At 47.8% G+C, this 27,031-nt stretch overlaps 1 protein-coding gene across 2 annotated transcripts; it reads left to right on the top strand.

Moving 5' to 3' along the window:
- The first annotated feature begins 450 nt into the window (after nt 1-450).
- Nucleotides 451-21,095, top strand: LOC308576969 (cyclin-dependent kinase 4 inhibitor B-like). 2 transcript variants are annotated; one of them, XM_081177097.1, is made up of 2 exons: nt 451-1,069; nt 19,729-21,095. In XM_081177097.1, the coding sequence occupies exons 1-2, from the start codon at nt 770-772 to the stop codon at nt 19,999-20,001; spliced, it is 573 nt and encodes a 190-aa protein (XP_081033223.1). In that variant the 5' UTR covers nt 451-769; the 3' UTR covers nt 20,002-21,095. The 2 variants fall into 2 exon arrangements, with proteins under 2 accessions (XP_081033223.1, XP_081033222.1); XM_081177096.1 differs by lacking the exon at nt 451-1,069 and adding an exon at nt 14,357-14,555.
- Nucleotides 21,096-27,031: the final 5,936 nt, after the last annotated feature.

A 27,031-nucleotide genomic window follows, 5' to 3' on the forward strand; every position in this document is an offset into this window, starting at 1 on the left:
AGCAACGTCTCCCTTCCAAGCGCCGCCCTCAACGCGGAAATGCGCGCAGCGGATACGCGCGAGCGAGCTCTCCAGTTCAGGCTGCCCGCTACTCGCAGCCTTGCCCCGATAGGGCCGCTCTCGGCCCGCCTCCCTTCCCTCCCCTTCACCGGCGGAGACCGGTTTGGGCCGAAAAGAAGCCGCCCGCTCCCTCTGCGCCACGCGCGCCTGTTCCCCGGCAGCGCAGCGGGCCGAAAGCGAAGTGGCTTCAGCTGCAGCCCCGTTTAAAACAAACAAAAACGCCGAGCGGCTTCCTGATTGGCTGCACGGTCGGGTCAGATGGTGGTGCGTGTTTTCCACCTAGCAATTTCTTCTTTGACGTTTCGAATGGAAACAGAAGAGGAGGAGAGACAGTGGCTGGAGGAGGAGAAAAGGGGATGGCCGTGGGGTGCGATGATGATGATGATGGGGGGGGAGGGGGAAGAGTGCAGAGCGATCTCCTTCTAAAGCTCTTTTTTTCCTCTTCCTCCTCCCCTTCACTGAAACATGGTGTGGTCCAAACGAACAGGAGGAGGACATCTACAGGGGACTGGAGGGGAGGAACGGAAGGGGAGTAACTTTTTGCGCCTGTGGGGACGCGGGGAACGTGAAACCAGGGAGCGTGAAAATCAGTGCCAGGGAGCTGAACCTGCTTACATTAGGCTCTGGAGAGAGGAGCTCCCCTCCTCCAGCCACCCTCCCTCTCCGCTCCCCCCCCCCCCCGTCGCCACACGCTGCTCTTCTCCCCCGGATGCCAGAGCCAGCCCAACCCCCGGGCGCCAAGGAGAATCCGCGTGCGCTCTCCCTTCCAACGGACCCCTCGCAGCTTCGCCCCCGGAGCGACGGGCCCGATGGGCACCCGCGTCAAATGCACCATCCGCTGCGCCAGGCCCAAGAAGCTGCCGCGTCTCCTCAAGCCCCTTCTGGTGAAGCTCATCCGAGATCTCCTGAGGAGCCCGGGCAGGAGAAGGCCGCTCCACCATTCCTTGGTGCTGATCGTGCGGAAGAAGCCATGCCAGCCCGCCGAGCCTGGAACCTCGGCCCGGAACAGGTAAGGGAATGGCGAAGCCCTTTTAGACGCCCGCCTGCCTCTCTCTCTCTCTCTCTCTCTCTCTCTCTCTCTCTCTCTCTCTCTCTCTGTGTGTGTGTGTGTGTGTGTGTTCTATCTATTCTATAGAACTCATTTTCCTAGTGAACAAAAGCCAGGAAAGTTCCATCGGCCAAGTCTCCCCTTCTTCCCCCAAGTGGGGAGCGCACTGTTAGAACTCCTGGAATCTGTTTACGCTGGTTAGGTTTAGAACTGCGGACATCTTTAATTCGACAGTAACTTCATCATGTCCCTGGTCTGGAGTCCTGAAAGGAGCAGACAGCTCATCCGTAATCGTTCTGTCTTTTGTTGGAGGCTAATTTTACCTTGAAATGCCCCAGAGTATGTATGCATGTGCAGAAAGAGATCTGGAGTATGTTTATTTGTGTGCTTTATAAATGAGAGATTCCATGTGTTTTATGTATGGGGGGGGGCTCATTTCGGTGAAAGATGAGACTCGCAGGTAAAACAAACGGCAGAAAGGTAGATGAATGGCATATATCTTTGTACATTAGAAGCAGAACAAATAATTAGTCGGCACATTCAACTGCATAGAAGGCTGCTTAAATGGGGACAAATCATTTTGAGAGAAGAATCTCACAAAAACACCACCAAACATTCATATCGAGAAATCTCCCTAGGGTTGACTAAGGAGTGAAATGAGATTACAGATAATTTGCATAATATTTCAATGCAAAATAAATAGATTGCATTAATAAAAAAATAAAAAATAGGCCTCGAAGATCCGGCCTGCTTCTTTGTTTTCTCTTCCTAGATTAGGTAGGCCTATGCACATTAAAGCAGCACTGCACGTTCTGAAATTCTCGGTGGTTGTGGACCATGACATTTAGTCTCTTGAAATAACCACAATCGTTTATATTCTAGGGGGCTCTTTGTAAATTTAGTACTTATTATTTGGCTGTGAGGGCACAAAACGGAGTTACTGAACTGTGCAAAGCTGAAAGTGTGTATGTTGCAACTGGTGTGTGTGTGGAGAAATCTTTTCCAAAATCCAGTATCTATCTTAATTACATTTTATAGGTGCTCAGCTAGGAATAGATCTGAAAATGTCAACTGTTGTCATCCCCTCTGTTCAAATTTGTTGCTATTACGTACAATTGCATGTTTGTTTTCCAAAGAGCTCATTATTATTGCATGTTGACTTTCACTTTACAAAACTCCTTATTGTACGAAAAATAAAAACTCAATACTGTCCAATGTGGGGGACACTATATAATATTAGAAATTATTATTTTTTAAAATGGGGCAATATTTATTCCCAATGATATCTGGGCATTAGCTGCGCGAATTAATTTCCTAGAAGAGAGCAAAACGTTATCCTCGCCTGGTGTGTGTGGGCTCCTTCGGAGCGTGGCTTCCTTCTGCGAAACAAAGAAACGTGCAATATTTTGAGGTTTATTTCGCTGGAAAGCCGATCTCCGACATTAATTGCCGAAAGCATGAAATTCTGGGATCAAAACAGAAAGGCAAATTGGGAAATGCAGCGGATGAACAGACGCCTTGGAGTCTAATTGACAAGAGTTTAGCACTAACACAGGATATTTTGAAAGGAAACTGTCACAGTTATTTTACACTGATTTTTTTTAATATTACTATTGTACAACTATTTCTAAGTTCAAATATGCACCATAAATATTCCTCGCGCAATAGGAAGATTTATAGATAAGGCAGATGCATTTTACAGTCTCGACCCTCGTTTTTGAAGCTACACTCCTTTTGGGTAGTTTTTCAAGAACTTTCTTGAATTTCGTAAAGTAATGAATTCTCTATTCCACTTTAAATAAACTCTCTCTCTCGTGCTTTCACATTAAAAAAAATAGTTGTAATCATTACGATCATTTGCAGAGAATCTCTGGGCAGTTTTTATGGGCCCGAGCCTGCCAAAAGTATATCATGTCGAGCAACACCGTTGGGGCGAGGACAAGGCAAAATTAAGCACTTTGGCCCAGTTTGAATATTAAAAAATAAAAGTAAAAATCAACAGGCACCTCCCACGGACTTCACTGTGCTAAAATTGCAAACTAAAGAGCAAAGCGAAGAGGGAAATGGTTGAGCTAATAACTTGGAATAGCTGCATTGGTTTGTGGTTGCCTGGTTCGCCTTCTGGCAATTGCCGCTTTAGAACAGCAATGTGGATGGTCTGTCTTCAACCCACTCCCCTCTGCAAAATATTTTATTATAATAGAGAACCGTTATTTTCTCAACTCTGACTAGAATTAGAGGTCACCAAAGCAGCAAGTTTGCGGCACAATCCTACGCGCATCTACTCAGAAGTAAGTGGTACTGAATTCATTCGGGTTTTCCTGCGCGGATCATGCTACCAGGCGTTTATTGCACACACCCCCCCCTGCACGCTTATGCTGTACCCTATGCATGCAATCCTATGTGCATTTACACGGGAGTAAGCGCTGCTGAATGCCATAGGCCTTCCTTCCGATTAAGCACATAGGAGCGCAGTAAGCATTTTAGAGTGCTGCGAGATTCTTCGCTGCAGTAAAGGAATTGGGTTTCCCCGTTGGAATCTACTGGATTCCTGTTACAGTTATGTCTCTTCTCAGAATTCCGACGATGGTAACCTCCTCAGAAAAAAGCTGGAATGCAAACCAGATGCGTTTGCATCCGCTGTAGCTCGGTGCGCTCTGGTCAGACCAGATCTCTACAGATTTAGGCCATCCTTAACGCCCCCCCCCAACTAGGATCTTCGGATCCCGCCCAGTTTGCCCGCCTTACAACGCAATCCTGAGCGACGATCCCAGAGTGTTCAGTGAGAATTACTCCCTCGTAAGCCTGGGTTGGGCCTTTGCAGTCCTGAGAAGTAAGGCTGCAATCTTACTCCCACGTAAATAGAGTTAAAACTGCAGCCTTAGCGCTGCTCACCCAGGAGTAAACCCGCTTTGACTTCAGTAGGACTTACTTCTGAGTAAACATACTTCTGAGCGCAGGACCGGGCTCCACACGCCTGCGTCCCGCAACAATTGAACCAACAGTATAGCTGCTGTTGATCAGCTGGAGCGGCTGGCCCGACGAGCCCTCCTAAGGGTTCCGATCCAAAGTGCGCGCCCAGAGCATCCCGGCACGGAGCGCAAGCGGCGCGTTTGGAGCAAACGCAGTGTCACCCCATTCACTTCTGTAGAGTGCTCTCTGGTGGGGAGGGGGCTCGAGGGGGTCTCGTTGCAGGTGGGAGAGAGGGCTGCGCGGCTCCCTTTGCCAGCCTCGGGAATCTGTCGGAATTTCGGGGAGCGGGGCCCAGCATTTGGGGTGTAGGGAGGCGAGGAGCAAGGACGCCGGCGGGTCTGCACGCAGAACGAGCCACAGGTAAAATCAGCACGCCTGCGCGCATCCTTCTGGTCATTTCTCTCTAAGGCCTGTGAGAGGCGAGGGGCGGCGCGTGGCCTTGCAGGAGATATTCTGCAGGATCGCGCGCACCCGGGGGACTTAGCAGTCCCCGCCTATCCCCAACCAATCATTCTATGACACCTGTATGGGGAGATGCGGGATTGTTTGGGCACGCAGGCAACCGGCCCTGCCCCTGATTTTTAAGAGGGTTGCTCCTGTTAGCAGAGGAATTGAAAACAGGAACTTGGAGATTTCAGAAATGAAGTCGTTGCTGAACGAGGTAGGCGAGTGAGCTCCTGATAGAACAAACACCACTATCACATACTGTATGTATATATATATATATTCCCCCAAAAAAGGAAGTTGCGCAATCCTCTCTTGCAAGCAAGATGTCCTCCCTCCTTGCCTTCAGGAGGATCAAAATGGAGCACAGCTCTTCTTTTATTAGAATTGTTTTAATATGAAAAATAAAAGCAAGGTTTTCCAGAGTGGGCCTGGAACAAAGCTTGGGACAATAAACTATGAAAAGGCAGGAAAGGGTCCCTTCTTAAACGTACAGGGAGTGGATTATAATTAATTAATTTACTTATTTACTCCTAGAATGCATTAAGCTGTTTGTAGCGGTGTGCCTCAGTTTCCCCGTCTGTCAATGGCGAGAGAGGAAGAGGCCGTATTTCAACGGCGCCTGCGTGAGCTTAAGGAGATGGTCAGCGAAGCCGCCTTTGTCTCGGATCCTGCAATCTCCTCATACACTGAAAAGCAAAGGCTGCTGATTTTACTCTCAAGCGAAGGTGGCAGAGAACTCTGTTCTTGTGAAATTCTTCCCTCTCTGGCTCCCTTTCTCCAGAGTAGTCTCGATAAGGTGAATCGCGTTAGCTGTGGGATTCAGAGAAGGAAGATCAGGTGATATCAAATGAGCCCCCGCCTTGCCACCCAATGAATAGCAAAGAAGAGGGGCGGCCCTAGCCCCTCAAAAGGTGTGGCTGGGAGAGACACCCTCTTTGAAACCCCGGAGATCTGCTGCCAGTCAGTGTTGGGCAATACTGACCTATATATTGACTAGTGGCCTGACTCTGTATGAGGCAGTTTCTGCGTTCCCAGGTGTCTGTCCTCTTTAATTTAAAGCGCAATCCAGCACGGATGGGTAGGTCAGTGATCACTGTACCCAGTGCCCTGACTCTTTACACCCTGATTCAAACCGACACCAGCAGGGCGCTGGGCGACTTGGCTGCGAATGAAGGGCATTTTAAGCCAGTGCCGTTCACTGCGGAGCGAACGTGGCCTGGATCCGGCTCTCAGAGTCTTTGCGTTCGCTCTGGTCTCAGCAGCCCCACTGATTTCAATAGGGCTCCTTCCTTTGACCGGCGCGCAGACGGCAGATAAACTCTGCCATCGGAGTAGCTTGACGCGCCAGGATCTCTCTATCTCTACAGTCGCTTTAAACACCATTTTTGTAGGCCCGGAAAGCCTAAACACTTGGCACGAGTGTTCTTTGGGTGTTCATCCCATTTAATGATAATGATAATAAATTGATAGCAAGGTGGGGGGGGACTCAAAGTCACCGTCTTCCCCCCCCTCCCCTGAAGATAATATTTCTCTCTCTCTTACAAATTGCATGCTCTTTCCTAAATTTATATACTGTTTTATAATAAAAAGCTCTCAGAATATTCCACAATTAAAAAGACTTAATGAAATAAAAATATAAAACATCAAATAATCAAACAGCATTTAGAAAGCAGGCAGTAAATAAAGAACACAGTTTGTTTTAAAACATTTCAACAGAGCCTCCACCGTCTTTAGCGCTCCTGTTGAACTTGATCAGGCTTAACGCGTTTGGGGCTCCTATTCCCCTGGCAATTGACAAGGCGGACCATTCTGAATGAAGGCACTTCGGTTGTTTCACATGGGATGCCAGAAGACTTTTCCTTTCCTCTCTCCAAAACCAAGGCTGTGTAGGAAAGCGCTTCTTTTTGCTTTCGTTTTCTTTTTGCCATTTTAATTTTAAGCTCTCAAACTCATTCGGCTTGAGAGAGGCCTACTGCTTCAACTCAAACTTTTCTCTCCAGGGAGGCCTAGGAGCTAAACTACATATCGCACCGCATCCCGGGAGTGCAGTGCCGTACTCGTTCCCACAACCCCTTTTTGGAATTCGCTGCCAGGCGGTTGGGATGGCGGTTGGGTTAGAGGAAACGGACTGAGACTGGAAAGGCGCGAATTCCTAGGAGACGGGCCTTTTGGCCATGTTTATCTCAATGGCTCCTTTTAGAGAGTTCAAAGGCTGCCGGGCTGCCAGGGGTTGGGACACGCAAATGGCAAAGGGTGGATCTTCTTCTTCTTTGGCAATCCCTCGTAGACGAGTAAGATTGTCTTCCATGAACACGGTTTTAACAGTGTCCGTAGGTGACTGTGGAGGCCAGTTCTGGATCCACACGTCCTTCCACAGTGGGGACATATTAGTTTCCGGGCGGGAGTTGATCACGGTGTGGATTTGCCAAGCATGCCTTCCTCTTAGCACATTTTCCCCTTCTGTCCTGAATTCGAGTGTCTTCAAAGTCCATATAAAAAAATTCCTTCCAGTAGCACCTTAAAGACCAACTAAGTTAGTTCTTGGTATGAGCCTTCGTGTGCATGCACACTTCTTCAGATACACTGAAACAGAAGTTGCCAGATCCTTCTATATAGTGAGAAGGTGGGGAGGGGTATTACTCAGAAGGGTGGTGGGAATTGGAGATTGGCAGGTAGCTGAGATGAGCCTGTTGACGACTCAAAGTCCATGACACCTTTGGTAAAGGCTGTTCTCCAGTTGGAGCCTTGGCAGGCCAGTGTTTCCCAATTGTTGGTGTTTATACTACTTTTTAAAAAAAATTGCCTTGGGACACTCTTTAAACGTATTTTGTTGACCACCAGCATTACGCTTTCCATTTTTAAGTTTGGAATAGAGTAGTTGCTTTGGAAGATGATAATCAGGCATCCGAACAACATGACCAGTCCAACGAAGTTGAGATTGAAGAATCATTGCTTCGACACTGGTGATCTTTGCTTCTTCCAGTACACTGATATTAGTTCTAAAGGGTGACTATCGCTTCCCTGACCTGTTGTTGTTTAGTCGTTTAATCGTATCCGACTCTTTGTGACCCCATGGACCACGCCAGGCACTCCTATCGTCCACTGCCTCCCCCAGCATGGTCAAACTCATGTTGGTCTCTTCCAGAACACTGTCCAACCATCTCGTCCTTTGTCGTCCCCTTCTCCTTGTGCCCTCCATCTTTCCCAACATTAGGGTCTTTTCCAGGGAGTCTTCTCATGAGGTGGCCAAAGTCTTGGAGTCTCAGCTTCGGGGTCTATCCTTCCAGTGAGCCTCCCTGACGTATTTGTGGGTTATTCGCTGTTGGAAGCGGATGCCTCTTACTTTAAGAGACGCTAAACAGCTCTTCATATATAATTCTTCTTCCGTTTCTTGATTGGTTTTTGTTTACTACAACTGCTGCGAAAGTGGGAGTCACCTCGAAATGTTGAAATATGAAATGCACCTCGTGTTCAGTGTGCCAGCTAGCCAGCCAGCCAGCCCTGCCCTTTTCTAAGGCACGCCATTCCGCCCCCTGATCCAGCAATCCTTTTTGCCTTCCCTCGCCCACCCTTAAAGAAGCGGCAGGCATTCCGTGGCCAATGAGCGTGCGCTTTCTTCCTCGGTGTAGATTCCGCTTGAGGGTCCCCCTACAGTCAAAATATTATTTGATTGTTTGTAGCTGTACAAACTTTTGGGTCCCCCCAAGCTTGTTGCTTCCTCTGTCGTGTGTCTGGATGGTGCCCTTTTGGCTAGCGCTGGGAGAACTTGCCTGTTCTTCATATGCAGGTATGGGCGTTGCCTGGCTTTATGTTGGGGTAGGTGGAGCAGACCCCTTCATGGATCATGGACATAAAAAAGGAGAAGCTTTGAGAAAAAAGTGAGAGTTCCCAAGGCATGCTCTGGTTCATGGGGTCACGGGGAGTCGAACACTACTAAGACGACTAAACAACAACAACAGGTGGAGCAGAACCTCAGTTAAGTATTTTTATTGATTTGCTTGATTTACTTGCACCCCTCGGCTACGCCAAGTATGTTGGGTGATAAAGATCATCATATTCTGCCCACTTCCTCTGGGGAGCTGATGAGACCTTTCAGGCCTCTCTCATTGGCAGATGAGCGTTTCAGATGCCTTAGGAAATTCCCCAGTAACTGCCGCTGCTTGAGGGTCCGGTCTCAGCTTTAACCATAGAAACCAATAAAATATTTGAGGGGGCCGGCCCACCCCTCTTGTTAATGGGCATTCCCATTCAAATAGTTTCCTTGTGCCATGTGATTGATTATGTGGGGCGCTGTTTACCCGCCCCCAATATTTTATTGAAGTTGGCACCCCTGGCTATAACTCTGCATTAGTGTGGGGTGTGGGGGTGTGGCTGGGGGGTTGCGAGCGAGGGGGGGTACTTTTTTCTTTTTTTCTTACTGTTGAAGCGCCCGTCTTAAGAACCAAGGTGAAGCGGTTTCAGAAAAGGCAATTGAGAGGTGCCATGGGAGAAGTTTTATGGAGTTCAACGTGGCATGGAAAAAGGGAAAAGGGGAAGGTTTTTTTTCCCTCCCTCTCTTCTTGACACCAGAACTCGTGGACATGCAATGAAGCTGAATTTTGGGCGTTTCAGGGAGCATACAGCGCGCGGTCCGACTAGGGAACTGGCTCCCGCAGGAGGCCGTGAGATCGCCACCAACTTGAATGGCTTTCGAAGACGATTGGGCAAGCCTAGGCAGGAGAGAGCGATGGGTGGCTAGCTCCGCGATGGCTCGGCTCTGCCTCCCTCGTCAGAGGCAGCAAAGCTTCAGAAGACCAGTTGTTGGAAAAAAACAGGCGGGGAGAGAGCTCTGGTGCTCAAAACCTGCTTGAGGGTTTCTCATTGGCTGGTCAATGGCCGGGGTGGGGCATTGGTCTGATCAAGACGGCTCTTATGGGGGGTGTGTGTGTGTGTGTGTGTGTGTGTGTGTGTGTGTGTGTGTGTGTTTGTAAGCTACAAGTACAGTGGTACCTCGGGTTAAGAACTTAATTCGTTCTGGAGGTCCATTCTTAACCTGAAACTGAGATACCACTTTAGCTAATGGGGCCTCCCGCTGCCGCCGCGCGATTTCTGTTCTCATCCTGAAGCAAAGTTCTTAACCCTGGGTACTATTTTCTAGGTTAGCGGAGTCTGTAACTTAAAGCGTCTGTAACCTGAAGCGTCTGTAACCCAAGGTACCACTATATTCCTTGGATAACCCAAACCACAGGTCCAATGACATGGGCGTAGCCAGGATTTATTTTAAGGGGGCAGGCTTTATGTTGGGAGCGGGGCAGAACCGAGTTATTTGCGATGCAATCGGTCAGCGAGTTAAGTATTTTTATTTACTTACTTGATTTGGGGGAGGCGGGCAGCTTCCCCCTGCACCCCTGGTTATGTCCAAGACCTGTGATCCGCCTGCCAATGGATGTGACCCTCCTCGTCTCCTCTCACCCTACTCTCCACGTGGAGCCCCTGCAAACTCCTGAAAGATTCCGCCTTCGAGACTGCAGCAGGAGGGTGGGAGCTGTCCGGACGCCGAAGGCGAGCACGATTTCGAAAGGTATTTTCTACTCTTAATATAGGCCTACTTTGAAAAAAAGCTGCAGGATCCTTTTGTCACAACAACACAGTTCTCTTGCAGACACACCAGTGTGGGACAAACCAAGTTTGGGAATTACTGATTTAAGAGTATTAACAAAACGCATGAACGCCATATTAGCCGGAAAGCGAACTCTAGATTCTTTTCCAGAAGATCTTTGCTGCTGGTGGCAACGTATTTCTAATGCAACCTTTTGAGTAAAGAATGCAAAATTAACGAGGACAAATCTTTTCTTTTTCTTTTTTTTGCTGTTGGCTAAGGACTTTGCAAGTTTACTTTGGGTGTGCATTCAGAACCCGCACCAAATATGTGTGGCAGAGTAGACAATTCATTTTACTTCGGGACAGTTTTGAGAAACTGCATGGTTTATAATTCATCACCTCCCTGCTCTTTAACCCTCGCCCAATTCCCAGAAATGTTCGCAAAGGAAAAATATTAATACGTAGGAGCTTCTCAGAGATTAAAAAGTGTGATTTCTTCTATCACGCTTGAAATTTGCGTGTGAATTCACAGAACCAGAGAATTGTAAGGTTGGAAAGGACTCTGAGGGTCATATAACCCAACTATCTGAAATGCAGACGGCCGTCCAACCTCTGTTTAAAAACAACCCGATGAAGGAGAGTGCACCACCTTCGGAGGAAGTCCGTTCCGCTGTCCAACAGCTCTTACTGTCGAAAGGTTCTTCCAGATGTTTAGGTAGAATTGTTGTTGTTGTTTAGTCGTTTCCGACTCTTCGTGACCCCATGGACCAGAGCACGCCAGGCATTCCTGTCTTCCACTGCCTCCCGCAGTTTGGTCAAACTCATGCTGGTAGCTTCAAGAACACTGTCCAACCCTCTCGTCCTCTGTCGTCCCCTTCTCCTTGTGCCCTCCATCTTTCCCAACATCAGGGTCTTTTCCAGGGAGTCTTCTCTTCTCACGAGGTGGCCAAAGTCTTGGAGCCTCAGCTTCAGGATCTGTCCTTCCAGTGAGCACTCAGGGCTGATTTCCTTCAGAATGGATAGGTTTGATCTTCCTGCAGTCCATGGGACTCTCAAGAGTCTCCTCCAGCACCAGAATTCAAAAGGATCAATTCTTCGTGGATCAGCCTTCTTTATGGTCCAGCTCTCACCTCCATACATCACTACTGGGAAAACCATAGCTTGAACTATACGGACCTTTATCAGCAAGGTGATGTCTCTGCTTTTTAAGATGCTGCCTAGGTTTGTCATTGCTTTTCTCCCAAGAAGCAGACGTCTTTTTAATTTCGTGACTGCTGACACCAAATTAAAATTAGGTAGAATTACCTCTCTTGTAATTTGAATCCATTGCTACCCACCTGAGCAGCCGAAAACAAACTTTCTCAGTCATCCACGATCTGACAGCCCTTCAGGTATTTGGAGATGGTTATCATATCACCCCTCAAAACGCTTCGAGGTGTGTTATGGAAAGCAATCCAAAATTTGGGGTTAAATAAGTAAACACAAACAAAACTTTGGAATCCCCCCTCCAGCCTAAAGCTAAACAACGAAAAAGTCAGGCAATCAGATTTATTTTAGCAAAAATGCAAAAGGGTATTGAGGTACATTTCACCCTAATCGGTCTCTCGCACACGGGACCACATGTTGGGCGATGAAATCTTGTCTCATCCCTTGGGCTCCTGAAGCAAAGCCTTTGCTGGCTTGGTCTGTCCCCGTTCGTCAGCAAATGCCTCGGCTTTCCCTCTGCTCTTCAAGAAAGGAGCTCCAGCGAGTCCACCCGGCTCAGTGAAGTCACAGCGCGATTTTATACACCTCTACTCAGAACTAAGCTCCACTGTGTTCAATGGGACTTACTCCCAGGTAAGTGCGTATAGCATTCAGCCTAAGGAAGTTGCTTTGAAATCACTCAGCGTGTGGAGAAGCCTGGAGATGCGTTTACCACAAGGAAGCCTTGGAGAGACATTAAAAAAGAGAGAGAGAAAACTAGGGAAAGCCGCTGAGAACTTGGGGACTTCTGATTCATTTTGTGGACCCTAATAATGGAGCTCTCTAGCAGTCGTCCTTGGTCTTTGCATCATTTTTTCCGCAAATAACCCTGCGGGGTAGGCTAGGGTGAAAAGCAGCGGTCAAGTGGTACACACAAATACACATTAGCAGCAGTAGTCATTCTATCCTGCCGTTCTCCGAAGCTGGGATTCAACGTGGTTTCGTGGAGTGGCTTCTTTTCCTCAACCTAGAAGCTCTCCACGCCCCCAGCCGTCGAAGAAAGGAGGGAGGGAAGCAAATGGGGGCGCAGTGTGGAAAGAGTAGTGGGAGATTTAGAGAGAGGGGATAGGCACGCTCGTGGAGAGAGAGAAAAAACAGTCCCGTTGAGCTCCATGGAAACCTAAGCGGCCGCCACCTGTGCGCATCAGGGCTTGGGTCCTGGGACACTGTTGCAGGCTGAAGTCCGCAGGATGAGGGACGGCGCCCTTCCAGATTTGTCTGGACTCATCCACATGACCAAGGGACTGGAGAGGGGGGCGGTACACCTTCAGGGTCAAAGGCTGCCCATCCTCGGCCTGCTAAGCAAGTTTACTTCGGAGTAAATATCGCCGAGTTCAGTTCAGGCGCCTTCCTATGGCTCTTAGGCCGTTGCCTTGCGTCTGGTTGATTGGAAAGCGAATCTCGCTGCCTGCTTCCGTGAGATTTCCTCCGACATCATCGCGCATAGAACTATAGCCATGCATATAGGATGTTCTGGACATTGATGCGTCTTTTTCTGAGGTTCTCGGTTCTATGCATGGTGCTATTATTATTTAGATTTATAGTCCAGCCCTTCACCCAGAACTCCCCCAGGGTGGTAAACTACAATCCTTTAGAACAGAAGAAATCATTTAAACATAAAATCCTTATAAGGGGGGCGGGAGAGAAACTGACGGCAAAAGAATATGGCTCTTTATATCAGCTGCATAACCTGTACATGATCTGAGAGTAAGCCTCATTGAACTTGCTTCTGCGCAAGCAAGCAAGCATAAAGATTTAGACCGCTGCTTCATACTGAGGGAGCTCTCCGGGGCAAGGACTCCCAGTTCTAAGACTTGGGTCCAAGTGCATGAGACTATAAGGTGTCTTGTGTCTAAAATGGCTTTGCTTTACCAATGAGAGGCTAGAAGCAGGCTCAACACTTCTGGGGGGAGGAAGAGGAAGGGAGTAGGGGAGAATCTGACTTCCATTCATAACTTGATCCCCACCCCTTTCATATCTATCTGTCTGTCTATCTATCTATCTATCTATCTATCTATCATCTATCTATCTATCTATAATTTACCTACATTGTGCAAATCTTTTTAAAAATTATATTTTATTACATTTTCAAAAGTTTAACATATGATCCTCTTGTTAACTCAGTTGGTTAAAACGAGGTGCTGATGACGTCAAGTTTGCAGGTTCGATCCCCGTATGGGCCAGCTGCATATTCCGGCCTTGCAGAGGGTTGGACTAGATGATCCTCAGGGGTCCCTTCCTGCTCCACAAATCTATGATTCTATGATATACACTCCAATACATAATAATTTTTCTTTCTCTTTCGTGGACTACCCACCCCGTTTCCCGTGGTGTTTCTTTTCTATCTTTTATAGCATGACAGCAATACTTTAATCTCTAATTCCTTCTGCTGCTCATAGTTCAAATCCTACTCGCGAGTCCATCCATACAGCCATTCCGCAGTTTCTTTACGGTCTGGAAGGGTTGCAGAAGGAGTGAGATGCCCTGTTCAGAGAGAATTAGGTATTTGCAAGTGAAAGGGCTCTGGGCAGAGAATGAATCGAGACTTCTCTTTTACCCACCGGAAAGGCCACGTGCGCTTTTCGAGCTGATCTCATCTAAGTCAACCCATATCCACAAAGCATTTCCCCGTCGCCCCAATGCATCTGGGCGTCTAGAGACAGCAATCTAGGCGCGGCAATGCAAGGAGACTTTTAAAAAGGCTTGCCACTACAGCTTGCCACTATAGTAAATCTAACCGTCCGAACGCTCATGTAACGCGTGTTAACATTTAAGCTCAGGCGAGACGACCCAGTAACTCTCTCTACAAAAAAACAGCTTGGCAATGCCGCCCGTCTCCCCCTTCCGCCCTCGAGCAGAGCTCTGCAGGCTTTGTGCGGGCCAAGCAGGGCCAAGAGCCACGCCCCCCTCTCGCTGAAAGTGCGCCTGTCATTTGCTGTCCGGGGCGGGGCGGGCGCTGGCATTAAGTTCCTGCACGCAATTGGATCAGCAGTGCGCGCACGGCAGCCGCGCGCGATCGAGGTGGGACCGCATCGCGTCGGCCTGCCTCGTGGACACGCGTGGCGCACTCGGAATGGGGACGCAGCAAGCCAACGCGCTCACTCGCGCGGCCGCCGAAGGGAATTTGGCACAAGCGCGCAGGCTGCTGGACGCGGGAGCGGATCCCAATGGCCTGAACTGCTTTGGCAGGAGTCCGATCCAGGTAGTGGTCAGGGCGGAACGGGCTGCCTGTTTGACAATGAAAGGAAAAAAAGTGCTCAAACCGCGGCTTTCCGTCCTAAGTGCGGGCACGCATCTGGTGCCCAAAGCGCGCTTGGAAACGTTGCAATGGAACCCCGCGGGATGGGTCGGTAATAGGAGAGCGAGAGAATCGGGGGGGGGGGGGAATCTGCGAGCTTACGTCTGCTGCTGTAAAGAAAGATTTTGGAGAACAGGACAAATAAACTTTCCTTGTCGCTGTCAAGGTGACAGATTTAGGAAATTGCCCATAAAAGGATTTCTCTTCTCTTTCGCACCATTTTTCTCCGTCGACAGCAGGGTTTGCACACGCGCGCGCACACTCCTATGTAGCCTAGCTCTGCTAAGCACCTTCTGAAATATATTTCCGCTTCAAGGGATTCCTCCCTCTCAAAGTTTTATCTGCTTTCGTTTCTGACGAGAGATATCCCCTCCTCCTCAACGAATCCCCATATTAAATAGCAATTATCATCTTCTCTTAAGGAGTCGTTTAGGACGTGCGCTTTCTCTAACTTACATTGGTCTTCAGCACGTGGCTTTCCGGGGAGGGCACGTACCCAGGAAATAAATAGAATTTCTTAACTGCCGGCGTGAATGGAGCGTCAAACTCCGGTCGCAAACGTGAGGCGATCGCGCCTTTGATCAATTCGGGTTGCCTCGCAGCCGTCCCGACGGACCTCCATTTTAATCTGCATTATTCTACATCTCAGCAAAATGCTCTTGCCCACCTCCAAAATGGCTGGCTTCTCTGTGGATGGCGACTGTTAGAAACACCCAGGAATTTGTGTGAAACCTATCTTTTTGCAAAGCTGATTTCTGTATTAATTTGTTGGAGGCGGAACAGACACTTTTGCAAAAATAAAATTAAAGGGTGGGGAGCCTCTGAGGCGCAAGACTGCCCGCGAGGTTTAAGCACTGGAGAAAAGTATATATTATATTTCCTTTATAATAATAATCAGAAACCGGAAATGCTCCTAAAAAACATTATAACCAGAAAGGGGAAGGGGGTGTCTAGCTCTCGATCAACGCTTTGCGCAGAAGAGCTGATTCTTAGGCTGCAATCCTGTGCGAACTTAGCTGGAAGTAGGACCCTACTGAATTCGGTAGCACTTGCTTCTGAGTAGACATGGATAGGCATGCGCTATGAATGATCTTTTTCTCGATTATTTTTTTTTAAAAAGACACCTTTAACAACGCGAGTCCGTAGCTGGGAGTCAGCCCTATTGAATTTAATGGTACTTACTCGTGAGTAGGACAGTGCAGGTCAAATTATATGGAACTCAAGTATTTCTGAGAAGATATGGCTAGGCTTGGGCAGGGCTGTAAATTATTTTCCGATTTTTATTTTCATTTTTGCTCCTAACCGTTCTTGGAATTATATAGCTACCGGCGTTGCCGAATGTATCCCACAACTGTTTCCGTCTTTCAAATCTGATAAAAGTTCGACCATATAGTCCCATCAGCATGTGTCTCAGTATGGAGAAAGAGTGTCCCTCGGTGGTACAGCACAATATTTGCGTGGCGGGGTTGACTGTCCTGGAGAAATCGCTGGCTCAAACCCCGGAGAGCCGACTCCAAATACACTGCGATCTGCTCACAGTGGTACCTCGGGTTACATACGCTTCAGGTTACAGACTCCACTAACCCAGAAAGAGTGCTTCAGGTTAAGAACTTTGCTTCAGGGTGAGAACAGAAATCGCCCGGCGGCAGCGGGAGGTCCCATTAGCTAAAGTGGTGCTTCAGGTTAAGAACAGTTTCAGGTTAAGAACGGACCTCCGGAACGAATTAAGTACTTAACCCGAGGTACCACTGTATACAAAACCTGACAGTGGACCAAAGTTGTTGAGCTTTTGTTAGGAAGCCCAAGTTTCCCCCCTATTTTTATTGGTGGGGGGGGGAGATCACTGAGGGGCCAAAGATCTACCAGGATCTACCGGTAGATCACGATCATGCCAGGTCAGTGTAAAGAAAGGGTTCGCTAGATGGACCAGAGGTTTGACGGAGGATGGACCAGCGCTTAGGCGCGTTCCCAGCAGTGAGTAAGACCAGCACCCTCCGTTTCCTTCTCAAAACAGCGACCCCTGCAAGGCAAACTGCTCCCCCGCTCCTCATCACAACCCATCTGAATTCAATTGTGGTTTTCAGTTCGATTCCTTTGCGGAGGAGGGTGTAAAACGGAGGCTTGACATCAATAAATCTACTCAATAAATCTACTCAATCTAACGTTGAGATTCTCGCGTTAATAAAGTCCCACTAACTGAAACCACTCCTAAGTCAATTATTTCGTATTATAACTTTTTTTAAAAAATGTGTTACTTATTTAGAGGTACGGGGAAAGGGTCGGCAGGAGCTGCTCTACAGCTGAGCGATCTTAAGCCTCCTCGACTCCGACGGCAGTCGAATCGCCCATTGAGGTTTCCCCGATTGACACAACGGAGAGACAGCGGTGGATGGATGTTGTTTCTTGATTTCAGTTTGATTATCCAGTTAGTACAAGTGATATACCAAAATCACTACCGTAAGAGACACGCGGTGCTTTCAGAATTATCAAATGGAACTGGGCAATTGTTCTTTTTGACAGTGCTCAAGGGCAGGATCCCTCTAAGGTTGCGCTAAGGTTATCCTGAGCCGTAGCTGTCAACTTTCCCCCTTTTTAAAGGGAAATTCCCTTATTCCGAATAGGATTCCTCGCAAGAAAAGGGAAAAGTTGACAGCTATGTCCTGAGCCTGTCCACTTAGAAGTAAGACTCGCTAGGTCTCCATTCCCTCGGACCCGAAATACCTATGCCAAAAGATTCGGGTAGGTAGCCGTGTTGGTCTGACGCAGTAGAAATATATATTTAAAATATTCTAAAATGTCAACAGGTCTACCACACCTATCAGCCAATCACCCATTCCCACCACCCTTCTGAGTAATACCTCTTCCCACCCTCTCACTATATATATTAAGGTCTGGTGACTTCTGTTTCAGAGCTCATACCAAGAACAAACTTAGTTGGTCTTTAAGGTGCTACTGGACAATTAAAAAATAAATAAATAAATTCTACGCCAAAAGATTAGTGAAATTTAAGGTTGCAATCCTGCCCTTACAGACCTGGGAATAAGTCCCACTGAATTTAATAGGATTCTGAGTAGAGCTGGTTAGGATTCTGCGGTAAATCTCATTGAACTAGTATGCACTTGCCTGGGAGTAAACACATTTCTGCTTAATGAGGCTTCTTTGGAGAGCGGTTTTCTATTATTATTATTATTATTATTATTATTATTATTATTATTATTATTATTATTATTTCACTCTTCATCCGTAGATCTCAGGGCAGTTCACAACATAAAATTGCAATATTAAAAACCACAAAGTACAGAATAAAAATAAGAACAGAACAAAACCGACAATCCCCACTCCCACAATTTACATTTACACCCTAACTTTCCTCAAAGGACCTCAAGGGTGAAGTACATCTCCTCCCTGTGAGGTAGGTTAGGTTGAGAGGGAGTGACTGGCCGAAGGTCCCCCAGTGACCTTCATATATATATATATATATATATATATATACACACACGTGTGTGTTCTATCGTGACCCAAGATAATCATTTAATAAAATCACACACACACACACACACACACACACACACACACACACACACACTGTGTATATATATATATACTCGTGTGTGTGTGTACACATATATAAATATATATATAAATATATAAAATATATATTTATATTTTATAGGTAAAGGTAAATACATATATAAAAACATATATATAAAATACGTTTTTATTAAATGGTTTTCTTGGGCCACAATAGAACATACAGAGTCTTTGTTTTCAGAGACTGATTCAAACAAATCAGTCATATTCATAGTGAGACATTCCTGTTACAGGCAATATGGCCTTGAGGGAAAAGAGAAGAGGGGAGGAAAGGGGAAGGAATTAAAATTTCATTCCTGTACATAGTATATCAGGAAAGCTTTTGTGTCAGCATCACATAAACGCTAACTTTATTTATGGCTGGCTGGGGCGGCGGCGCGGAAACAAGAGGTCCCACGCGTGGTTGGTTTGCCGTGTGCTTTGTTTGGTGTAATGGGGATTTAAGGCCTCGTTTCCCGGATCCTAGCCTAGCACCCTAACCACTACACCACACTACCTCTCTTGCACTGTAGCATTGCACTGTCAATCTGCATCCAACCCCAAGGGCTGAATTATTATTTCACTCTCTCTGTGGCGCTGGGTGAGTTCCCTTCCACCTCTTCAGTCCTGTATTATTACTGTATTATCTCCTGCTATTATTTTGATGCCAAGTCTGGATCCATCCCTTAAGGAGATGAACCCGGAGTAGCTTACAGCAGCCCCTCGGTCGTGGGGGTGCTGTTGTTGTTTAGTCGTTTAGTCGTGTCCGACTCTTCATTAACCCATGGACCAGAGCACGCCAGGCACTCCTGTCTTCCACTGCCTCCCGCAGTTTGGTCAAGCTCATGTTAGTAGCTTGGAGAACGCTGTCCAACCATCTCGTCCTCTGTCGTCCCCTTCTCCTTGTGCCCTCCATCTTTCCCAACATCAGGGTCTTTTCCAGGGAGTCTTCTCTTCTCATGAGGTGGCCAAAGTCTTGGAGCCTCAGCTTCAGGATCTGTCCTTCCAGTGAGCACTCAGGGCTGATTTCCTTCAGAATGGAGAGGTTTGATCTTCTTGCAGTCCATGGGACTCTCAAGAGTCTCCTCCAGCACCAGAATTCAAAAGCATCAATTCTTCGGCGATCAGCATTCTTTATGGTCCAGCTCTCACTTCCATACATCGCTACTGGGAAAACCATAGCTTTAACTATACGGACCTTTGTTGGCAAGGTGATGTCTCTGCTTTTTAAGATGCTGTCTAGGTTTGTTATTGCTTTTCTCCCAAGAAGTAGGCGTCTTTTAATTTCGTGGCTACTGTCACCATCTGCAGTGATCATGGAGCCCAAGAAAGTAAACTCTCACTGCCTCCATTTCTTCCCCTTCCCGGTCGTGTGGGTACCTCCGCTTTAATTCAGAACACCGAAAATGGAATACGTAGAATCGGACCACGCAGCTAGTGGCAATCCTAGGCGGAGCGCGGCGCTGGCGCCTGACTGACGACGCATCTTTTCTCCTTTGCCTTCCAGGTCATGAGGATGGGGGACCCGCGCGTGGCCGAGCTGCTGCTTCGATGGGGAGCGGATCCCAACGTGCCCGATCCCTCCACCGGCTCCTGCCCCGCGCACGACGCGGCCCGGGAAGGCTTCCTGGACACGCTGCGCGTGCTGCGCTCAGGCGGAGCGCGACTCGACCTGCCCGACCGCAGAGGGCGCCTCCCGGTCGACGTGGCTGAAGAGAATGGGCACCGCCACGTCGTGCGTCATCTGGCCCGGCTGGCGATCGGGGAATCCTGGAGATAATCCAGCAACGATCTAACGCTATGGTCAATGCTGCTTATGCTTATGGTAGCACTTCTCCCTTGCATTATTTTGCATGGGTCTTCTTTGTCAAAAAATAAAGCTTTTTTGCAGTAAGTTGCCTCTTCCTTCCTTCCTTCCTTCCTTCCTTCCTTCCTTCCTTCCTTCCTTCCTTCCTTCCTTCCTTCCTTCCTTCCTTCCTTCCTTCCTTCCTTCCTCAGCAACAGCCGGAGGGTCTACTGTTCCCAATGCTTGTTTCAGAGCAAGACACACATGTAGAGAGGATTCCCCCCCCCCTCTTTAAACGCTGCAAAATATATTTTCGGGGAAAATATCAGGCTCACGCTGTTCATTTGCTCTCCTTTGTGCCTGCAGTTGCGATACAAGGCACACACACAAAAATGAGTTCCAGTTAAGGGGCAGGAAAAAGGAGGAGTTTATAATACTTAAAATAACTCAGTTGGAATATGACGTTTGTTCTCCACACCAAGCCTGACGCGGATTTGAATGGCAGAAAGTAGAGTTTGTAAAATTGCAATCGCATAAGCATTCAGGGGCGAGCAAACTCCTTTTGGCAGTCGAAGCGAAGGGCCTTACTTGTGAGTAGACATGTATAGGATCCAGCAATGCAAAACACGCTTATCTGGGAATAAACATCTTAGTAGAGAGGATCTCATTGTCTGGCCTTCCAAGGTCCAGATCATGATTAAACGGAGAGGAAATCCAGGCGGTGGGGAATTCGACTCGAATTCCCTGGTGGGAGCATCTCCTTGTGGATTTCCTCTACAAATTTATCTGTGGACGGCTTAGAGAGCTCTTTGCACAAGCGGTTTAGAAATCATCTTAAGGACGTAAATAAAATTAGAGAGGATTTATTTAGAATACAGTATAGTTTCTCCCAGAAAGCCTTTCTTTAGGAGGCACCGCTGATCACGAGTAGAGTGATACATATTTAACACGTGTCGCTCTCCCCTCTCTACTCGCATGGGCCGAAGGCTGCTAACTGTGCTAACCGTAGTCAAAATAGAGGCCACATACAAAACTATGCGCACTTAAAATTTCTATTGAAATAAATGGTTTCAACCCGCATTTCTGAATTATGGCTGTGGCGTGCATGCTATTTCCTCTTTATTTAATTTTTTTAAAAATGTCTGTACTATGCTATTTCCACTTGATTTACTTTTAAAAAAAACTCTTTACTGCGTCTCAGGAGCGCAACGCAGAATAAGTGGAGGGGAACTGTCTAAGCATGCTGACATCCGATGTCCTTTTAAATTGAGGGTTGTTCTTGTTTTTATTTTGTATTATGTATTTTTTATATTGTGAACCGCCCTGAGCTCTGGGGATATACGGCGTTATCTTAAATAATAATAATAATAATAATAATAATAATAATAATAATAATAATAATAATAATAATTTATTATCTTAACAACAACAACGTCACACAACCCTCCACCCCGCCGCCTCCCACTCCTCCCTCCTATTGAGCATTCCCACGTTATTATAATTCTAGAGAAGTGCCGTGTAAGGCGAACCAGCAGCAGATGACAGTCGCTGGATGAGCCCCTTCACACCATCAAGGAAAGGAGGAATGATAATTTCACGCTAAGCAGCTAACGTAAACACACACTGTCAGTCTCTAGACTACGGTCAAGTGCAAGAGCGACAAACCATTGTCGAGAATGAAGCTATTTTGTTACTTATTATACTTTGGCAGGTGGACTAAAATTAAGTCAATAGCCCCGTCCCTTTTGGAGCCAAAGGACTATCAAGGAATGATTGTTCACGCGCAAGGATCGGGCAAGGGAAAGGATTGATGCCTTTGATCAGCCGGACTTTCAACCAGAGTGGAGTAAAAACAAAAAAGTGGAACTATGCATAGTTCTGATTGTTATGGAAATCTAAACCTCGTTAGGGGCGAAAAAGATAATTATGCCACCACGATAATTAATTGATCCGGCTTCGAATGGGCTGCTTTTAAAGAAAAAGAAAGAAAGAAAGAAAGGAAGGAAGGAAGGAAGGAAGGAAGGAAGGAAGGAAGGAAGGAAGGAAGGAAGAAAGAAAGAAAGAAAGAAAGAAAGAAAGAAAGAAAGAAAGAGACAGTCAACCGTTTCTTTAGGGAAATACACCTATCTATCATCTATATTATCTATCTATATCTACCTACCTACCATCTCTCTCTCTCTCTCTCTCTCTCTCTCTCTCTCTCTCTCTCTCGCCAGCCACACACAGATGCACCAGGCAAAAATATCTCACCAATTTTGTTTAACTAAGAAGGCTAACAAAGGCCTGCATTTTTGGCAAATGAATATATGTAGCTCTATAGGTTGACAGGTGTGTTTTGCTATAGGGTGTGAACAAACTAGATGTCTTATTCAGGCGCCTACTTTTCACTAAGCTTTTACCAGAAGAAGCTTTTACCAGAAAAAAGGATATTTGCATTCGGAAAGATTATTGGAAACAGAGAAAAAAAATGTCAACATCTGGTTAAGAGTGTGGTGTTGATAGGGCCAAGGTCGCAGGTTTGATCCTCCTCTGGCACAGCTGCATATTCCTGCATTGCAGGGGGTTAGACTAGATGATTCTTAGGGTCCCTTCCAACTTTACAATTCTATGATCTTGCAGAGAGAGCTCTCATTTTCTCCGTGCTTGGTAAAGGCGTTAAGTTGTGGGTGAACATATCAGACGACACAGCGATTCTTCAAACAACACTTGTTTATTCACAGGCCAGAACTAAACTGAACTGAAGGGTTCAGCCAGCCTGCTTATGTAGAGCTCCACTAGAACGCAACAGTAACCATTTTCTGTAACTATCCAATCACTGAACGTCACTTTCAACCCCTTATTTGCATATGTGGACCTGAGTGAAAACTATCTACAGTATCCCCCTGCTGGCCCAGGGTGAGAACTTCAGTACATAACAAAAGGAGAATTGATACACACACACACACACACACACACACACACACACACACACACACACACGGCCACTGCAGATCTCAATCTTTCTTGTTATCACGCACAGATCTTGCTTCCCATATGTCGTTTCCACACTCATGGATTCCGAACGGAATTTTTAAAACCTCGCAGCCACCAATGACCGTTGTTTCGTTTTGCCTTTCCACCAAAAGGAGCGGCTGCGATTGCCAAGAGGAACGAGGAGGGCTTTGGCACAGACCCTGCGCCTCCTTCCTTCCCAGCCTTTGGGAGACCACGATTCTCTCCTCCTTACTTGGGAGATGCGCTTTTTTTTAGGCGCTACATGTAAACAACAACAACAAAGCAGTGTAGGAGGAGGGGCTTCCACAGAGGCCCCGCCCCCTTGCCTCTATCTGTGCCCTGGGCGCAAACGTCTGAATGGCGACCGGGCGCCTCCAGGAGGGTCCTTGTCATTGCAGGCGAAGGATCTCTTCCTACTTTGAGATGGCAAGCAGGGAGGGCAGAGGTTACAGTTGCGTTCCCTGCTCTCCCGTTCATTTTAACGACACAGAAATAATACTAATAATACAATTGCTAATAATACACGCAAGTCTGAAGAGAGGAAGGCCGGGCTCAGTTGCAGAGGGGAAGGAGGGGGGCTATTTGGCGTCCCCTGCCGGGGAAAGGAGGTGGGGGATGCGGAAAAGGGATGCAGGGGCGCAGCCAGGGTGCAGGGGCGCAGCCAGGATTTAAGTTTGGGGGGGTGAGGCAGGACACCCTCCTTTCTCCATCTTCTGTCTGGCTCTGTGTAGTGGATTCGAAATGAAATGTCTCAACTACAGTGGTTTTACATTACAGTGGTCCCTTGGTTCTCAAACTTAATCCGTTCCGGAAGTCTGTTCCAAAACCAAAGCGTGCCAAAACTCAGCAAAGAGCAGTTAAAAGAGCTGAACATAGCAGACCTAGTCAAAGAGGCACAAATATTTTATCCCACCACAAAAAAGTCTCTGCTGGCCTCTTGCTCAGCCATGCACCACTTGTATCATACAGCAGTCATTACGCACCTTCCGGAGAGTAACGACCTGGCTAAGGCTTGACACCATCCAGGAGAAGGAAAACTCTGCCCCATAACCTCTGATGCCTTGCAGCTATATTCCTTTGTGAGAAAGCCTTCAGGAGCAAACCCGGAAGAAAAAATTGTACCCCCTGCCTTGTGGGGCATCTTTGGGAGAAGAGGCTAAGGAGGAAACCCAAGACAAATCCCCAGTAGAGTTCCAGATGGTTGGATGGCATCTGGTATGCCTCCTTCCAGCAACTTCTGCAGCCAAGCTGGTGCCACATGTATTGCTCTGCTTGAGGCTGGGAGGAGGGGCTGGCCAGTGTCAGGCAGTGACAGATTTACGTATAAGCAGCAGCGTAGCGTGGGTTGTCAGCACCCGGGGCAAGGCAAGTAATTTGCGCCCCCTAACCCAGGGCAAGGCAAGTAATTTGCGCCCCCTAACCCCGGGCAAGGCAAGTAATTTGCGCCCCCTAACCCCTAACCTGCCGCCGCTGTCAGCTTCTTCTTGCTGCTGCCTGGTCTGGTCTGGTTCTCTCCCGCACTCAGCGCTGCGCTGGGCGGCCGCTGCACTGTCCCTCCCCCAGATAGTCCCTTGCTCTCTCTCCGCATCGCACGCCTGGCACCCACCCCCTCCACAGTGGGCGGCGACCCAGCGGCTCAGATTCGCACAGCCAGCACTGCAGTGAGAGAGTGAGTGAGCCAGGTAGGGGCAGAGAGCTGCGAGTGCGAGCGCGCCCCCCCAGGTGTTGCGCCCGGTGCGGCCGGCCCCCCTGCATCCCCCCACGCTACGCCACTGCGTATAAGCTAAAGAAGCTATAGCTTAGGGCCCCACTCTCTTGCCCCCCCCAATATACTTCTTCTTAATTGTATTTCACCATTAATATACTTCCTCTTAATTGTATTTCAGTTCAACAATTTCTTTGATAAAATACATATTTTGTTTTGTTCAAATGGCTTGAGATACCTATGAGGTCCATAAATTACCATACAGCATATATTCAACACAAAAAAACAGCGACCATTTGTTGTTGACAAAGGACAGCTGGACCTATAAAGGGCCCCATTACCTTCAGGAGCTTAAAGGTAAAGGGACCCCTGACCATTAGGTCCAGTCATGGCCGACTCTGGGGTTGCGGCGCTCATCTTGCTTTACTGGCCAAGGGAGCCGGCGTACAGCTTCCGGGTCATGTGGCCAGCATGACTAAGCCGCTTCTGGCGAACCAGAACAGTGCACGGAAACACTGTTTACCTTCCCACCATCTTATCTTGCACGTGCTTTCAAACTGCTAGGTTGGCAGGAGCTGGGACCCAGCAACGGAAACTCAACCCGTCGCGGGGATTCGAACCACTGACGTTCTGATCGGCAAGTCCTAGGCTCAGTGGTTTAACACACAGCACCACCCGCGTCCTCATCAAACCTAAATCCAGCCCTGGTGTCAGGCTTCATGGAATCTCCCTCCCTCACAGCAGGCTGCCAGTAATGGATGGACAAGGAGTTCTTACCAATGTCTTTTATTCAACATTCACAGAGAGAGGATTAGAAATGTCGTCTCTTGGGGTAATGGTGTTGCTCCAAGTAATCTCCTCCCCGCTTCCCTTCTCAGTCGTCAACAGCACCAGCCCCCCTACGAAGGCTGCTGAAGGCCAATTGCCTCTTAGCCCTCTGTTCTCCTACTTTCACTGTTCACCACGTTCTGGTAGAAGGGGTGTGTGGAATGCTCTCTAGTGATAACATGCCAACCAGCTTCTCCAACTCTGCTCCTCCCCCCTCCTCTTCTCCCATTATTTCCCAGCTTTGCCCCTCTTCTGTCTCTGAGCTGTGACCCTCTGCAAACCAACGTTGTAAATCTATACTGTCCTCCTCTTCTTGGGAAGGTTTCCTTCTCCAATGTCCTGTCCCTGACAGGCAGCCTAGGACCTTCAGGCACACTGCCCAGGCTTGCGCCCTGGGGAGGTCCCTTCAGCGCAGCTAATGCAGCAGAAACAGGGCGGGAGGCAGTAGTTATGAGTCAGCAGTCTCTGCAGCCACAGCAGGCGCTGCGATTCTCTAGTTTGACTTCATGCCTGGATGCACACTCCATTCTCTCTCAAGACAGATAGATGCCAACAAACAACCTTTAGTGCATTTATTTCCTCTTGTTTAGCAAAAATTGGCAGGTGAGTGAGAGATTTTACTTTCTTGGGCTCCATGATCACTGCAGGCGGTGACAGCAGTCACGAAATTAAAAGACGCCTGCTTCTGGGGAGAAAAGCAACGACAAACCTAGACAGCATCTTAAAAAGCAGAGACATCACCTTGCCGACAAAGGTCTGTTAAAGCCATGGTTTTCCCTGTAGCAATGTATTGAAGTGACAGCTGGACCATAAAGAAGGCGGATCACCGAAGAATTGATGCTTTTGAATTATGGTGCTGGAGGAGACTCTTGAGATTCCTGTGGACTGCAAGAAGATCAAACCTCTCCATTCTGAAGGAAATCAGCCCTGAGTGCTCACTGGAAGGACAGATCCTGAAGCTGAGGCTCCAATACTTTGGCCACTTCATGAGAAGAGAAGACTCCGTGGAAAAGACCCTGATGTTGGGAAAGATGGAGGGCACAAGGAGAAGGGGACAACAGAGGACAAGATGGTTGGACCGTGTTCTTGAAGCTACAAACATGAGTTTGACCAAACTGCGGGAGGCAGTGGAAGACAGGAGTGCCGGGCGTGCTCTGGTCCATGGGGTCACGAAGAGTTGGACACGACTAAACAACAACAGCCCTGTGTGCTTTCCCCCCTGCCAGTGCCCAAGCAGATGTTTTGGGGAAGCTCACCAGAAGGGGAGCAGGGCATTAGTCTTCTTGCTTGTATTCCCAAGCAATTGGCATTCAGAGGCGTACTTCCTCTGAGCTTCGCTGGCCTCATGGCCAGCAGCAACTTCATTCTGCACAAATAAAAAAATGGGTGACTCTTACACAGAGATTTTCAAAAGGATATTCTGTGGAACTCTGCAGCATTGATACTTCCTAGAGGTCCTTCAAAGACTTCTTCTTCTTTGGCGATCCTTTGTAGTCG

The sequence above is a fragment of the Podarcis bocagei genome (assembly GCF_964188305.1).
Source record: "Podarcis bocagei genome assembly, chromosome: 17".
In the NCBI taxonomy this organism is placed as follows: Eukaryota; Metazoa; Chordata; class Lepidosauria; order Squamata; family Lacertidae; genus Podarcis; species Podarcis bocagei.